This window comes from Cupressus sempervirens, chromosome 2, assembly GCF_028749045.1.
Source record: "Cupressus sempervirens isolate cs-2001-9-10 chromosome 2, ASM2874904v1, whole genome shotgun sequence".
In the NCBI taxonomy this organism is placed as follows: Eukaryota; Viridiplantae; Streptophyta; class Pinopsida; order Cupressales; family Cupressaceae; genus Cupressus; species Cupressus sempervirens.
In genome coordinates this window covers 355,850,706-355,869,302 of record NC_143119.1, presented here as the reverse complement: position 1 = coordinate 355,869,302, position 18,597 = coordinate 355,850,706, and the positions used below count along the sequence as shown (strand labels likewise).

The 18,597-nt window shown below is 34.1% G+C and overlaps 1 protein-coding gene across 1 annotated transcript in view; it reads right to left on the bottom strand.

Annotated features, from left to right (window-relative positions):
* The window catches only part of EDA25 (CCAAT-binding factor), a 226,388-nt gene extending 211,320 nt beyond the window's left edge, over positions 1-15,068 (bottom strand). The window contains exon 1 of the mRNA XM_089813725.1: positions 13,796-15,068. Coding sequence (XP_089669851.1) covers positions 13,796-14,657 — 862 coding nt within the window. The 5' untranslated portion in view covers positions 14,658-15,068. The remainder of the gene's footprint in view (positions 1-13,795) is intronic.
* Between the last annotated feature and the right edge of the window lie 3,529 nt (positions 15,069-18,597).

The window sequence follows — 18,597 nt, the reverse complement described above, 5'->3', positions numbered from 1 at the left end:
CCAATTTTGAGAAAGGTTATGATAGCCAACCAAGTATAGGGACATATCCTTTGAGGGTTAAGTCTCTTGATTTAGATATTTAGATGGGTGCTGATGCAGTTTGAAGGACACGCACAAAAAACTTAAGTCTGCTTCTTCAAGTATCTTCATCCAGTGAATTATAAATCAGAATTACTCTTCTTCAATCAAGATCGATTTTAGAACAATTGGATCTGCATTAAACAAGGTGTTAACTTCCTCAACATTTCATAACATTCAGAATATTAAGATTTCATTCTCAGCAATTTAAGACTGAATCAAAAGTTTGATCCAAAGTTAAAAGAATTTGCAGAAACTTTACATGGTATCAAAGCCAAGTTATTAAATCCAAGGCTCTGCAAATTCAGTCATCAGACTTTATATATTCTTAGTAATTTTCTCCTATCTTCAATGGCATATACAATCAGACCCGAGGACAAGTTTGATGGGAAAGAACACTTTGAAGCCTGGAAATTCAGAATCTTAATGATTCTTGAAGAGAACAATGTAAAACAATTCGTTGATGGAGCATCCAAACAACCCCTAGTTGAACCTCACAAATCCATATGGAGCAATGGAAATAGAAAAGCTATTCAAATCATCTTGGATGGAGTTAAAAATGATATCGTACCTATGCTTACAAAACATCAAACTGCCTATGATATGATAAATGCATTACAAAATACATATAAAGTAAACAATGCAACTAGGGTTCTTGCACTAAAAAGGCAACTGAATCACATCCACATAAAGAAAGGAGAATCGATAAACTCTTATTTCCTAAGAGTTTCCAGCATTAGAGATGAATTATGAAGCATAGGAATCATCATTAATGACACCGAACTAACACTTATGGCTATAGATGGATTGCCAGATTCATGGGAAACATTCGCACAAAGAATAAGTGCTAGAGATCAGCTTCCAGACTTTAACAGACTCAAGAATGATTGTCTTCAAGAAGAGTCTAGAAAACTAAAGAAAGTAGGGAAACCAAAAGTAGAAGATGAAGAACTTTATGTTCTTAATGCAAACTCCTATAAAGGCAAGAAGAAGCATTTAAAGAAGAAAAGGGGAAATCAAAAGAATGGAAAGCCCAAGAAAGCTCTATCTAAAATAAAGTGTTTCAAATGTGAAAAATTTGGACACTATAGATCTAATTGTCCTGAGAATTCCAAACAACAGGCAAATTGTACAAATGTCATTAGAGAAGAAGATACTTATGATCCTGAGAACTATGTTTTGTATTCCTCTCTATCAAATGAAATTTCAAACAAAGCATGGGTGATTGATAGTGGATCTTCTAGACATATAACAAGATACAAAGAAACTCTAGATTCTTTATCAGATAAAGTTAACAGTGAAGTTACCATTGGTGATAACTCTGCACACCTAATTGAAGGAATTGGAAGTTGTACTTTGAAACTAAAATCAAGAAATACTCTTCTTCTTAAAGGTGTACTCTATGTACCGGGGATTAAAAGAAACCTAATCTCAATTACAGCACTTGAAGATGATGGACACAATGTTGCATTCGTGGATGGCAAAGTATTAACTTAGGCTAAAAACTCTTCCATCAAGAAAGCAAAGTTAATTGGTCAAAGAAAGGGATATTTGTATGAATTGAATACAGAATCTAGTCGATCCATTCAAGCCTTAGTTCACGAAGCCGAAGATTCAAACAAAATATGCCACAAAAGATTAGGGCATCTAAATTTTAAAACTTTATCAACTATGGAAAAGATGGTTACTAGATTACACAAATTAAATAAAGATCACCCTAGTATTTGCAAAGGGTGTGCTCCGGGTAAAAGCACTAGAAGTCCCTTTCATGATAGTACTAGGAAAACAAATAATGTACTAGAATTAATTCATTCAAATTTATGTGGACCTATGTTTGTTCCTTCTCTTGGAGGATTCTGATATTATATCTTGTTCATAGATGACTTCTCTAGGAAAACATGGATTTATTTCTTAAAATGCAAGGAATCAGAAGAAATCCTACAAAGATTTAAAGAATTCAAAGCATTAACTGAAAATTTTTCAGGACATAAAATTAAAACCCTTAGAACAGATAACGAAGGAGAATATACCTCAGACTTCTTTAAAAGGTTTTGTAAAGAATTAGGGATCAAGAGGGAGTACATTGTTCCTTATAACCTAGAACAAAATGGGGTAGTTGAAAGAAAGAATAGGACAATTATAGAAGCTGCTAGGGCTATGATTTTTTACCAAAATCTAGAATACTATCTTTGGGCAGAAGCCTCTTGTACTGCTATATATATTCAAAACAGAAGCCCTCACTCTTATCTTAAAGATAAAACCCCTAAAGAAGTATTTACTAAAGTAAAACCCAATATAAGTCATCTCATAATTTTTGGATGTCCTATATATATTCATGTTCCAAAAAAAAGATAACCAAGTTAGAACCCTTTGGGAGGAAAGGTATCTTTGTAGGGTATAGTGAAACTTCTAAAGTATATAGAATTTTCATACATGGACAAAAAACTATTGAACTTAGCAGAGATGTAATCTTTGAGGAAGATCTTGCATTCAAAAGAGCCATAAGTTTTGATGAACCTTCTCCTTTATCGAGTTTTGAAAGAAATAGTGAATCTAAATCCCAAAGGGAGAACTTAGAAGAGATCAAAGATGAAATTCAAAATATGAACCTTGAAGAAAATTCAAAGAAAAGACCACTTTGGGCTATAAAAACAGTTGAAGCAGCTCAAGACTTTGTTGCACCTTTAGGAACAGTCAGAGAAAGTAAAAGACCTAAAAGATTCTCTGGTTATACAGCAAATATGATTGATTTATCCAAAACAAAGCCAACCAATCCTTCTGATGCTATTGAACATTCGCCCTAGAAAGAAGCTATGACAAAAGAATACCAATCAATTATGAAAAATGATGTTTGGAAAATTGTTCCAAGACCTAAAGGAAAATCTATTGTTTCTTCCAAGTGGATATTTAAAATAAAACATGCTGCTGACGGTAGTATTGAGAAATATAAAGCCAGATTTATAGCTAGAGGATTTTCTCAGAAAGAAGGGATTGATTATGAAGAAACTTTTGCTCCTATTGCTAGATATACCTCCGTACGAGCAATCTTAGCAATTGCCGCATCAAAGGGATGGAAGGTACATCAGATGGATGTAAAAACAGCATTCCTAAATGGAAAGATTTCAGAAGAAGTCTATCTAGAGCAACCGGAAGGATTTGAAACCCATGATCCTAAAGCATTTGTTTGCATGCTCAAGAAAGCTCTCTGTGGGCTTAAACAAGCTCCCAAGGCCTAGTATGAAAGGATTGATAAATATCTCACCGACTTAGGATTCTCCAAGAATGAAGCCGATCCAAACTTATATTATAAAAGAGATAAAGATGATATGGTAATTCTAATATTGTATGTTGATGATTTATTAATCACAGGTGATGATCATCTTATAGATCAGTGCAAGAAAGATCTAACAAGAGAATTCGAGATGAAAGACTTGGGGCTTTTCCATTACTTCCTAGGATTGGAAGTACGACAGAATTATGATAGTATCATACTTAATCAAGGAAAGTACACATCAGATATCTTGAAGAGATTTGGAATGTGGAATTGCAAGTCTATGTCTTCTCCAATGGAGACTAATTTACGTAAACTTAAAAAAGCAGTTGTAGAATCACCTCCAATAGATTCTACTCTCTACAGACAGATGATTGGGTCCCTTATGTACTTAGTAAATACAAGACCTAATATTTGCTATGTTGTTAATGCCTTAAGTCAGTTTATGTGTGAACCGAAGGAGATTCACCTAGTTGTTGTTAAACAGATTATGAGATACTTACAAGGCACTCTTAATTATGGACTCAAAATATGAGAAAGTTGCTTTCGATTTGCATGGATTCACCAATTCAGATTGGGGTGGAAATGTTAAAGACAGGAAAAGCACTTCAGGATGTTGTTTCAGTTTAGGATCAGCTATGATTTCATGGATATGCAGAAAGCAGTCTTTAGTAGCTCAGAGCTTCACAGAAGCCGAATACATTGCAGCAACGATGGCCTCCCGAGAAGCAATATGGCTGAGGAAGTTACTTGTGGGATTATTTGGGCAAGCCATGAATCCTACGATTATTCATTGTGATAATCAGAGTTCCATCAAGCTCCCAATGAATCCAGTTTTCCATGATAGGTCCAAGCATATTGAAATTCCTTATCATTATGTAAGAGATATGGTAGATAGTAATTCTGTAAAATTGGAATACATTTGCACTGCAGATCAAACAGCAGACATACTCACCAAACCTCTATCTAGAGTAAAGATAGAATACTTCAAGAGGAGACTTGGTATGGTTGAGTCGTAATCCATTTGTACTCTCTTGATTATTAATAAAATAATTTTATTTTTGTCAGGCTATTGACTGTTATGGGCTCCACCATTTGTATTCATTATTTTAAGAGGTGACGATCTCTGAAAAATAATGAACACTCATATAAAACATTATGAGAGGTGACGATCTCTAAAAAATAATGAACACTCGTATAAAACATTATGAGAGGTGACAATCTCTTAGATAATGTGCTAAACAATAGAGATCTATTGTAAGATCTAGATGAGTTCAAGATCATTTTGTGATGTTGACATTGCTATGTTCATGGGTCACAAATTGGATAAAGGAAGAATCTTAGTACTCTCCAAGTTTATCCTATATTCTAGTAGATCTTAAATTCAGGATCTTGTTGTGATATAGAAATACCAGTTTCTATGAGTCACAACTTGGATAAATGAAGAAATTAAATTACTCTTCAAATTTATTCTATAACTTATCACTAATAGCAGTGATTTGTCATATCACAGATTGAGTAATATGACATTGTGTTATGTGTTCTATGATATCACATACGAAGAAGATTTACACTGATATAGAGTATTAATTCTTGCCTATTCATCTGTATTGACGTTGCTAGATATAATCTCTCTGTGAGATTATCAAGTTAAGAGGGAGTGTTAAGAATGTAACATGATAATCTCCAAGTCTATAAGTGCAGGTCGCACTTATTCTTCTAAATCTAGATGTCTACGAATGGCTCTAAATACTCTTATTATTTCCTTTATAAGGCGGCGATTTTTCAGATTTGCTTACAATAATACTAAACTAATATTATATGTTAGTTAGTGTTTAATATTAAACTAAGTCTTAAAAGGTCGCCGATTTTGAGAAAGGTTATGATAGCCGACCAAGTATAGGGACATATCCTTTGAGGGTTAAGTCTCTTGGTTTAGATTTTTAGATGGGTGCTGATGCAGTTTGAAGGACACACAAAAAACTTAAGTCTGCTTCTTCAAGTATCTTCATCCAGCAAATTATAAATCAGAATTTCTCTTCTTCAATCAAGATCGATTTTAGAAGTATTGGATCTGCATTAAACAAGGTGTTAACTTCCACAATATTTCATAACATTCAGAATATTAAGATATCATTCTCAGCAATTTAAGACTGAATCAAAAGTCTGATCCAAAGTTAAAAGAATTTGCAGAAATTTTACATTAAAGGCAACTGTTGGAGATCCAGGTATCATGTGAGTTGAGTTCAAGACTCTTGCCTCGAGACGGCAGAAATTCAAATAATCCCTGGTTTTGAAGGCAACGCTAGCCATGGAGCCGTGGATATAATAGCCTATCGCAAAAACTCTATGAATGCAGCTTGTTTATACTTGCAGTAAAATTTTTGAAGTTTTGCTATTTATACGACGATGTAAGCTGTTATCTTGTATTCATATGTTGCAAGCATAAGTCGATAACCTCAAGCAGAAGTTCATATTTATCCATGACTTAGTTTTTTAAAAGGTAAATTCTGGAAGATTTTACAAGTTCAATTAGCCAGGATATTTGATAATCTCACAGCCTTCATATTGAATGACAAAATTGTGGTAATGACTATTGTAATAAACCAAAGCGGCTCTCAAATAGGGCTCAAAACTGCGAGCATTAAAGAAAGGGTAGCTACACGATATACCATCTTTAATGGATGACTACCTTCTATGTCCTGCCACCAACTACGACACTAATCACTCAAGATCTCCTAGGTGATGGTGACAGCAATAATGATCTTTGGTTGTCTTGATACAATCAGGTCCTAAATCTCTTTGTAATGTCCCCTGTTGGGACCTTAATTAATTTATCGTAAATTTCTCAATTGCAGTTTGGATTGTAAAGTTTCCTGATAGAATTAGTATTTCATCTTATTAGATTTAAGTTATCTGTACAAACTATTATCATCCATACCTACTTCATTACTACTTCAACTCAATGGAGGAAGGATTAGGCATGCAAACAAGGTGCTTAGATACCAACTGCAACAGGCTCCCTCAAAGTTTACAGGTTCAAGCCCATATTGTGTCTTGGGTCTATGCCCTCATGGCTTTTGGGACATTGACCCATGCCCTATCTTGGGACAGATAACCATTGCTTCAATTTATACAAGCCCCTCCTCGAGCACACCCCGGTCCTTCCTTCTCAGATTAAAAATAGTAATAGGACTGAGTGTGTGTATATATATATATATATAGGATTTCGATTATTTCTTATATATACATATATTTATATATCTTTAAGTATCAACCCCTGAAAATAAATAAATATATATATATATTAGACATAACTCTTGATTTACCATAATCATATTTATCATATTTCTTTCTAATACCTTTTATTCAGTTCCAAGTGTAGTATATTGTCAAGGTAATATAACGACATTGCATAATATCATTGATGGCTTCCTTAAGTAATACAGAAGTAAATATCTTACTTCCCTGTTCAGACCTAGTGACCTGTTCACTGCTACTGTACTGTTTCTAGCTCTGAATATATGCTTCATACACTGACTCGCATTCCTCCTTATCATCCTTATTGATGAAATAGAGTGTGTTCTTCTATCACATATATTTATATTCTCTTCTCTTCCCCCTGTGGAATGGAATGGTTCTGATTCTTATATTACTCATTATGAACGGTTGGCATCTATTGGTAATGATGAAGCACCTCTTCTCCTAATCATTAATCATGTGTTAACTGTTCCTCACTATCGATATTATGATTATCAACCTTCATTGATATGTTATGCCTGTCAATATATTGTGCCAGGTAAGGAGTCAACTAATACAATATTTTGTTGTTGATTCACTGATAATCTTCCTTCTTAATGGTCTTCGACTATTCCTTGATTATTACTGATCGATTTTCACCTGGATTGACCACCACTTACAGTTTGCCACTTACAACTTCTGACATCTCTTCTTCCAATCAACACCAGCCCCTTTTATTGTCAATGCCTACTAAATATGCTTGCCAAACATTACAGTATTGAAGCAATAGATATAAGAATATTAATATCACTGGTCTTATCAAGTAGGTCTGTAAACTGCAATACTTTGCAGAGTCACCGTATAATTATAATGTGTAGACTTAGTGTCTCCTATGTATGTGAATGTATGCCCCCAAACTCTACAAAATGCTAACATGATATATGACAGAGATATATATTTGTTCCTATATGCAAGGTTATATATATGTTCCTTTGTAACCAAACTTGATGCTATATATATCACCAAGTTATCATCTCCTTGGTTAGTATTGTTTCCTTTGCTGATATTATCAATGATTGCGGTCTTGTGTATTTCAACCTGTTAGAGATATTGTATTGTAATTTATTATTAATATGATCAGTCTAATTGATTTTGCTAATTATCAAAAATTTATGTATAATAGATCATGTCTTTGTTTGTTGTCAGCAACTTGATATTGTTCGACTATTATCTCAATCATATGTTATTGTTTATAACAACTATTTTCAATTTATTATTTATATTTATATTAATAAATAATATATCATCATCAATACTTATTATATTAATATTAAATAGATTATTAGTTATTTATTTTACTTTTCATTATTAAATTCTATTTTAGGAATGAAGACACTACACTCTTCCCTTTGCTACTACTTGTCACGACAAAATTTTGTAATTTATAATCTCTTTTTGAAATTGCTATAACCATCAAGAGGTTGAGGATGTACTTTGAGGGATGTGGTGAGAATACCTCATTTGCAACCAAGGAAGTCAATTTGTACACTAAGATTGCACTCCTAAGTGAATAGCACATATTTGAACCAGTTATATGAAAAGATGAATTTGCAACTTCAGCTGTTGACGCAGTTGTAGGATATGGTTCGAAAGATGCTATACCACGTTGTTTGGCAATGCAATTGTCAACTAATATCAATTTTTGTAGGCCAAACATAGTGGATGTTAAAAAATACTTTAAGGTATTGTATGATGTAGATGTCGTAGATGACTTTGCAACTTTAGCTGTTGATGCAGTTGTAGGATATGGTTCGAAAGATGCTATACCACGTTGTTTGGCAATGCAATTGTCAACTAATATCAATTTTTGTAGGCCAAACATACTAGATGTTAAAAAATACTTTAAGGTATTGTATGACGTAGATGTCGTGAGCTACTTGAAGGTACCATATGAATTTTCCTTGTGGAAGTTGTACAACTAGGTTCCTCGGGCATTGTATGTTAAAGGGAACCTGAAAATTATTACAAAGTAATTGGAAAATATTTGCTTGTTATTAATAGTGATCAAGAGATCAATTTATACAAAAGACTGAACGATGTTTCCTTAAGAAACAATCATAAAGAATAGAAACATTATATTCTAGAAACAAAAAACTAAATATTAGAAACATTCTAATATTTACAGAAGATTACAATTGATAGCCATTAGATAATAAACAGAGATAATAGAAACTATCTATTATCGTAACCCTCCCTTAATGGTTAATATAACCAAAGCACGAAGCTGTCAAAAAGCATAAAAGGCAGATTTTGTCTACTTGAGGTGCTCTGCACTGTTTGCTATGGGCTGCTAACTAGATTGCTTAGATGGAGCAGCTAAGCGCTTCCGACATTCAACCTTCATGTGACCAAACTTGTGTCAAGTTGCATTGAATGTTCTTCTTCCAAGAGCCTTATGAATCTAGAGCAAAGGATGTCTGCTGAAAAGATTGATGATGGTACTTTGGATAACACTCCAAAACTTTGCAGATGAGCATAATGCTCCAAAACAAACTGCAAAAAGCCATGATTTTTTAGGTGAAAAAAAAATCAAAACCCAACATGATTTTTGAGGTGAAAAATCAATAAAAACCCAACAGATTTTTGTGGTGAAAAATAAATCAAAACCCAACAAATAATTTTTGAGGAGAAAATTACAAACCCACAAAAGAATCCCACACAACTTTGCCAATTATAGAATCAAAAAAGTTTAAGGGAAAATTTATAGAAACCCATCAGAAAAAGATTTTGAAGGAAAAAAGGAATATGAAAACCCATCAGAAATTATTTTTTGAGGAAAAAAATTATGAAAACCCACCAAAATTTTTAAGGGAGGCAAAACATGAGACTTTGGATGGTAAAGCAACACATGCAAGTACATGCAACCCTAAAAAGGTAGAGACCTAGAAAATTTGAAGGGTGACCCCGAAGAGAGCTTGAAAAACCCAGAAAGTATATATTGTCAATTTCTAGATGTGTCAGTTTCTGGATCAACTAGCACAAAATTTGAGGCACAAAAATCGAAGCAGAAATATCTGATGACAACCCAATTGAGCTCTCAAAAAACCTGTCAAGAATCTGCAATCAAAAAAAAATTTGAACCCGAAAATTAGGGTTTTGAACAAAAACGGCCCTGCTAGAAAAAAACACAAAAAATGGTTGAAATGTGCTGAAAAAACAGACGGATTTGGATAGAAATGGGTTGCAGAACCAAACCAGAAGTTGGCGGATTCAAATTTCTCAGAACAAAAACCCTAGTCGAATTATAGAGGGAATCGGAAACAAATGTGCATGTAAATAATTTCAAAAATAAAAGACAGATAATTTCAACCAAGAAATTATAATTATTTTTGAAAAAATTTAAAGTATTAGCTCTAATACTATATTACAAAGTAATTGAAAAATATTTGCTTGTTATTAATAGTGATCAAAAGATCAATTTATACAAGAGATTGAACGATGTTTCCTTAAGAAATAATCGTAAAGAATAGAAACATTCTATTCTAGAAACATAAAACTAAATATTAGAAATATTATAATATTTACAAAAATTACAATAGATAACCATTAGATACTAAACAGAGATAATAGAAACTATCTATTATCGTAATAAAAATCCCATACCCATCTTCCTCGAAACATACAATCACAACTAATTACAATATTTCATCTTACTAATTGCACTAGTCGTGGTTCACATTAAGGGTGCCATACATTGAAGGTTTGTATTATAAGGGATGACATGCGATATTAGAATGGTGATATCAAATGTTGCAAGGTTCTTGTCGTACAAGATAAAATTGTGCTCTACAAAATGATATTGACTTATGATCAAGTACAAATGAAGTTGCAAACCAAAAATAGCAAATGAGCCGCTCACCCTTCCTGTCGAAAATAATCTGAGGCTGGTAAAAATAGGGATTCTAATTTGGGCAAGAGTGATAACTACAAGATAGCCAAGAATGAGAAATAAGAAATGGTTGAATGTAAGTAATAGGAATCTTCAAAAGAAATGATGAAGAGATGAGTTGGATAAGTAACTTGTTCTGGTCAGTTTTTTCTTGTTTTGGTATTTTGAAGTGAAAAATTGATTTAGGTGGTTGTGCCCAATTTTGGTATGGGCTAATGTATACCATGTCTCCTAGCATTTGAGTCAGTCTTAAGATAGGTAATTGAGTAGTTGCAGAGAGTGTCCCTAGCAAGGGTTATCTATGCCATGTTTCAATGTAAGTCAATAGGCCAACAACATATGTTTTGCAGTGGTAGTGTAAGTAGATGTCGAGTAAATTTCAAATCTTCCAATCTCAGAGACTTATATGTAAACTTTTTTAAAAATTATATCACTTTCTTTTTTAAATGGTTGAGAGACAAAGCACCTTCAATTTTCCTTTTTTTAAATTTTTCACTTTAATTTTCTTATTTCCTTATACTTCTTATTTTCTCTTCACATTTTTTTAATTTTTCACTTTAATCTTCTTATTTCATTCTACTCTTCATACTTCATGTTTTTTAATTGGCCTCTTCAATAATTGTTTTTTTGGATTCCTTAATAAATTGGCCTTTGCATTTTCCAATATTCAATAAATCTAATATTTTAATAGAAAAACTATTTTCCCTTATTTTGCCAAATCTTGTTCTCTTTAAATTATTTTATTCTCGCCATAGTACTCTATAAAAAGAATTCTCCTTGACTTGCTCAATTTTTCATTTTTTCTATGATGCTTGTTTTCAGCTTTCCATTCTCATTTGTATCCCTTCTATCAATTTTCTTTGTTTCCCTTTGACCCCCATTTACTATTACTTGGGAATCATTCTCCACTTACCTATCTTGCATGGATTTTTGAAAAACGTTTCTTCACATGTAGCTATAAATTCAAGTTCAAAAAGTTTATCCACCAACAAACCTTTCTCCGGGTTGCAATCATCCAATAGTCGGTCTCCCGTTGTTGCTTTGTATAACTTGAGTTTCAGTACATCTATTCACAAGCCATATTTAACAAGAGGGCAATGTAGAAGTGGAGTGGTAACAATTTCACTTCGACATCCTCGATCAATTCTTCATTGTAACAATTTCTTCATCGTAACAATCCCAATTCACTACAAGTGGCGCCATTATCATCCATTGTTTCGGGCCTTCTTCCTTAGGTTCAGCCCATTCCAACCCTTTCTTGCTCTCTTCTTGTTTTGGGATGCTATTTGTTACCCTTGTCTACTTTGTAACTTACGCGATCCAATCTTTGCAAAAAAACAAGGCTCGTACGAATTTTGTACCATCATGAAACCTTATCTCTTTTGGAGGTGGTCTGCACAAGCAGTTAATTGAGTAGGCATCTATTGTTAATATTGCCACTCCTTATGTGTCCATGTTGTCTTCCATTGCAATTCACCTTGTAATCTTCCCAATCTAGGGTGAGAACAGCCTCCCCACTCTATGTAGTCTACAATATTGATTGCAATTTGTGTCTCCCTCCTATCCTTGTATACTTTTAACTTTGATTTGTTAACACTGTCCTTTAGCAGAAAGTCGTCTAAATTCTCTAGTCTAATGGTTCCATTCTCCCAAACTTCTTAAACTTTAAAGGGATCGAGCCATCACACCTTGAACTTAACCGGCTTGATTTCATTACAACCATTGTATTTCAAAACTTACTGCCCCTGTTGGGAGTTCATTGTTCAGGGATGTTTACCATGCCAATACTCTCGCCGTCATTGCATGTTCTTTGTTGTCCTTTGTGCAAGCATTCTTCATTTTCTTCAATCATCCAATTTTTTTAGCTTAAAAAGTCATTGCTTCACACTCTTCGTGTCCCTAAGCCTATTCTCAACCACTATTACTGAGCCTATTATTGCATTGTTGTCAGCTACTAAAATAGTCTAGAAATTTTAACTGGTGATATTGGAAGACTTTTACAAGGATCTGGAGTGTATCAAAGCTGCTCTAGCTAGCTAGACATGTCTCCTAATCTAGATGTTTACAAACTATGATTTCTCCAAAGCATTGCATGAACATGGATACGGATAAAGCAACAATACAGTATCGAATACAAATATAGCCATTATTGAAGACCCCAAAAATGGATATGACTCGATACAGCATTCATATTAAAACACATACACATATTTAACTCAATTTCAAAGTTACTAGGACATTTCCAGTACTTTAAAAGCAATATAACTACATAATTGCTAATAAATAATTATAAACAATATGCAAAAAAATAATCCAGTTGCATTGGAAGATAATCCAACAAAAGGGTCGCTGAAATAGAAAATCATTTCATTTTTCTCCCTCATTTGGTGTAGGTTTTGTTTGTACAAAACAAAAATGCATGATTGAACTTCTTTTAAAATGAATTTAGGATAGATTACATCAAATTTTGAAAAATCAAGGCAGTATCCAGCATGGTTGGAAAATCAAGGTTTCTTGAGCATGCATGGGCATTGTATCCAATGTGTGTCCATGACATATTGGATACAAGGATACACACTTTGAGAGGGGCTGAGGAGTGGCCAGCTCCTCTTCTCTAAAGACATCTGTTCTATTCTGGACAATCTCCAATTCAATGGGACAGAATGCTCTGGGAGGAAACATCTATCTCGAAGTGTGTTTTGCCTTGCTCGAGGTTGAGAAAAAAATATATATATCATCTACAAGGGGGTAAACAAATTGTCTCTTCTTTTGGGAATTGGCAATTACTAAGATACAATATTCTATAATGAGCATGTATAAAATACGAAACTCATAGCACAGGAAGAATATTTCATTCACTTGACAGCATAGGAAAACATGATGTTAAACTGAACTCGACAAATGACAGACACATTTCAATTTTCCTCCTCAAAGCATAAATTTTGTATATTGGTCAAAATCTACACCATGGTTTAATTATAAAGGTCCATGAGTACACTTGTATGAAGCTTGGCAAAAGCAACATCAGCTTATATTTATTTCTGTGGAATTTTGACATCTATGTATTTAAGATATCACTTTGATGACCAATGTCCATGAGTAACCATTTACAGTTTTTTCAGAAGCATTCTTTAAAACCCCCCAAGTTGAATACAAAAACTTAATCCCGTGTTTTATAGAAGCATTTTTTGAAATGTTGTTGACTCTAAAAGCTTAAAAGCACTCTTAATTCAGTGACATCATGTGGATATACAAACCTAAAACCGTATCAAGTGCTTTCAAGTTTGCCAGAGGATTATCCTGCACCAAAACCGTAACGGCTGCCACTCTATCGGCTGTTGTTCCTGACTTCTGCGCCATGGACACCATACGCATATTGCTGTTCTTTTCATTTTTCTCCTCGTACTCCGAAATGTATTGCTCCATCAACTGCCGAGCCCGCTGACTTTTCTTCTGCAACAAACCCTCCCACGCCGATGCGCTAAAATCAGCTGCCATTTTCGCAGAGCCTTCACCCCCCGCCCGAAGCAATTTGGCTTCCAGTGTAGCTGCATCAACATACCACGGGTTCGACAATGCACCAGGTTTCATCAGAGGAAGCTTCGCCATAATTTTGGCAGCGCCGCTAATTTGTCGATCCGGTTCCTTCTCTAATAAAAGCCGAGGACCTTGGCCTTTGAAGAATCCATTTTCTTCCCTGTTATTCTGCTGCCTGTTGCGTCCATTACCCTTTGCAAACTTGCGGTTTATATTGTTTTTTCCTTGTTTAGACTGTGCTACTTTCTGATTTCGACCATTATCCATTGCAAACTTACGGTTGACATTGTTTTTTTCTTGTTTAGACTGTGCCGCTTTCTGATTTCCACCATTTTCCTCTGCATTAGAGAACTTTTTGGAGTGGTTTTCATTGGAACTTTTAGCTGGTTTTGGAGATTTAATTGGTCCGGTTTTCCTGAAATCGGCATCGTTGAAACCGGAATCTGCCGCAGCAGCTGATGATGCTAAGCCAAGTGAAGAGGCAAATGATGCAACTTCGGCTTTCAAAGAATTCACGTCAACCTTAGACTTTTGGGGATTTTTTGAAGTGGATTTAGGGTTTAAAGCTTTAACGGCTCCCATGATTTATTTGCTGCGTGTATCTCTATCAGTCATTAGTTGACAGCATTGAAGCTTGTAAGGCCACAGCGGTTCCGTTTGTTCTGTATGGTCCTAAAATTTCATTCGGAAATCCGATATATGAAAATATACAACAGAGAAAGTTATTCCGTTCCTCGAAGGCGTCTTGATGTGTGGGCTTTTAAAGGACGTTTTCTCTTAAAGAGAGGGATCGAGCTAATTTGGACCATCGAGATTTTCTTCAAATATGTAAGACGATTGAAACGATCGTCTCCGCCTGTTCTATCCTGTACGTGATTCGCACTTACGAAATTTGTAGGTTTTTTGTATGCATCTGCCCATTCCTTGCGTCTAAACCCTAGGCCAGTTTGGTCGCTGGCGTAGGAATTGAAAATTAGAATAGAAAAATGGAATGGGAATGGAATTAATTTTGTTTTTTTTTATGAAAAATCATATTGAGAATAGGAATGGCTCTTCCAGGTCTAACTATTTTTTGGCATAGAGATATGCTCATTTTAGAGGCAAAATTAGAATATGTCTTCCTATTCCTTATTCTGATTGAGCCTACCAAATAGCGAATATAAAACCTATTCTAATTTTCTTTTCCTATTCCAGTCCTATTCTAGCAACCAAATGAGCCCTAAAACTCAAGTTTTCTTTATTAAAGAGGCAACAACGAAGTTTTAAAAGAACCTAGGGGAGAGGGGCTCCAACCTCCACACAGTCTATGGGACATCCTTCCTACTAAACCAACTTAAATAATTTGGTTCTTTTTCTTGCAAGTTCATGATGAACCCACTCAATTGTTCAACATTCTCCTTGTTGAATAAGTCATGCCAAGCGCTATTAGATATAATTTTCGCAAATTCGACCAAGTTGTTCATATATGCATTGCATTCTAAAACAAAGTGTTGTTCGTTTCCACCTTCCCATTATTGCAAAACATGTAAACTCTCTCTTCCCAAGACTCTTTTAGCCTCTTCCACCATCTGGTCTCACATTGAAGCTGATGAGAGTTGGTTCTACGCTGAGCAATAATAGTTTTAGCTCTACAATAAATTTTAGCCTCTATGTATGCCTTTTGGAGCTAATCGCATGTAGGGTTGAACTCGTTGATGTAATAAGTCTTTTTCCTTCCAAACCACTTTCCCCAATTACTCTTATAGAATTTCTCCATGACAAAGGTCTTGATTTCTTTATTGTTTGTTGGACACATATTGAAAAGAATATTTCATTTCTTCATCCACTTGATGTTTTGTTGCATCCATGTCTTTTTGTGTTTGCACAAAATATCATCAAAGACCACTTTAGGCCACCTACTTGCACACATTTTTTCAATTCTTTTAAAATAGTTAATGGGGCGAACCATAGCAAGAGCCTTGATAGGGGCAACTCCTGCTTCACTAAGCATGATATCATATGAGACAGTGTTTTTTTATCTTGAACTTGCTTGTTATCCAACATCTTTGAATCCCCTCAATTTGTTTCCATTGTAAGGCTGAAGTGTTGTTGGTCCATATTTCACATCCATAAAGAACTATCAGTAACACAAGAAGCCCAAACAAAGTTTGACTAGTTTTCCAATCCCAAACCTCTGCATCACAACACCTATTTTAGAACACATAAAGAGCCTTCCACCCTCCTAAAACTCTTTTCTTTCTGTAACCTTCCTAGTTTAGACTTTTGTTGAAGTCAATCCCAAGGTATTTATACTCCACAACTTCATCAAGAATGTTGCCCTCAAATTACAACTTATGTTGATGTTGTTTTCGGCTTTTTAAAAAAAATCACAATTTTAGTCTTACTTATATTGACTTGCATCCCTACCATTTTGCAAAAGCACTCAAGTGAGAGTAGATGTTCCTGCAATCCACTAGCAGATTGGAGAACCAAAATGAGATCGTTCACATAGAGAAGCAACTTAATTAGAAATTCACCTAACTGGATACCCTCACCATTTTGCATGTATAATCATTCTTCAAATTTGTCAATATATATGCCAAACAGGGTAGGAGAAAGAGGACAACCCTATTTGACCCCTATGTCACTCCTAAAATACTTTGAAATGTCATCTGAAGTTCTAATTTTGACTTTCACCTCCTCATACATCCTATGGATAACAACTCTAAGATTCGTAGGGATCCTTAATTCTTTCATCCTAAGCCAAAGCTTATCTCTAGGCACAGTGTTGAAAGCCTTTTTAAAGTCAACAAAGCAACAAAAAAATCAGCATTTTTCTCCCATGCTTTTTTGATAATGTGCCTCAAGTTGATACAATGTTCAACAGTTGAGTGTTTTGGCCTAAAACCAACTTGACCTTTTGCACACTTATGATTTTCCTCGGCCCATTCGTTAATTATTTTTTCTATCGTGCTGCCAGAAAGTTTTGCTAACAAAGGATTAATCGTTATAGTCATGTAGTTAAAGGGGTTATTGACATAATTGCTCTTATAAAGGGGTATACCAAGACTAATAGTCCAATCTCTAGGGAACTCGTGTTGGCTGATATTATTGAATATTTTTGTAATAAGTGGTGCGAGGGTTTTCACGCCCCACTTAAGATAATCTACTTGAAGTTCCACCAAGTCTTTTACTTAACTAGTACCCAACTTTTTAATATCCATCTCAACCTCTTGCATAGTGAAAAGATCTTTCATATTGTTGACCAAGGGTGGTGAATCCATCTCCTCTTCTTTTTCATAAAGTTTTCTAGCATACTTGAACCATTGAGTGGCTATAACAATATTTTCAGTTTGTTTCTTCCTTGGTTGTAGCTCTCTCCAAAAAAGCTTGGGGTTATTTTTACCAAGAGAGATAAGTTCTTCCCTCCTTGTGATCATAAAATTAGATTTCTTCTTCTTTAGGATTTGATGATACATTTTAATATCAAGGCTTGTTTTATTAGACTCTCTTAGCTTTCTCTGGGCCAATTTGCACTCCTTATCAAACCATGCATTAACTGAAAAATAGTTTGTTTCAAATTTCCTATGTTTTGATCTTTTCCACTTGGAAAGTGCCTTGTGAATGAGATTAGATAATACATGGCTATTGACATTGTGCATGAGTGTACACTCCTCCTCATAAAGTCTCTCAAGTGTAGTCCTGAAGATGTCCCTATTTTTTGAAGTCAAAAAAATTATGCCTTGTGAAAGTGATTGTCAAGGGCATTAGCCTTCTAAGAAAGAAGTGTCACAAAATGGCTAAGTGGTTGGTTTTGATTTTCTAACTATTATTTAACAAGTACAGTGATATTGATAATAGTTTAAAAAATTAAGAATGAAGATTTAAGCATAATTTTAAAATATATTGTGTGTTCTAATTAGGGAGAGGGACCAATATTCGTGAGGGCTAACTTCGTCAACATGTAGTCATTATCTAAGACCTTCGTTTTTTGTAAAATGTAAAATGGACATTAAACTACCTATAACTAAGGTTTGAAGGTCTGACTCATTACGAAACTAGTGAAATGTGTCCAAAAATTAACTTTCTAAACATTCGACCAAAGCTTAATCTAAAAATATCCAATAATAGAATTTTAAAATATCAGTTGTTGTTGATAGAATATTGTATAACTATATGAAATGTAACATATATGCAACTTAAATGGACCAAATACTTATTACTAATCATAAATATTTGTTATAAACAAAATTTATATTAAACACAAAAGGACAAATACTTCAACACAAAAAAAAAAAAAAAAAGAAAAAAAAAATATTGTTATAAAAATAACACATTATTATATAAAATACAACTTATATCCAACATAAAGGGACAAGTAGTTGAACACTAAAAGTTTTTGACAATCTCACACATTTCATTAGAAAATACAAGGCATTTATTACTATTCACCTTTTATATTTGTGATGAGACATATTATTAATATGATTTACTATATGCATTTATAGTGCGGGACAAGCTAAGGTCCAGACAAATCGTCCAT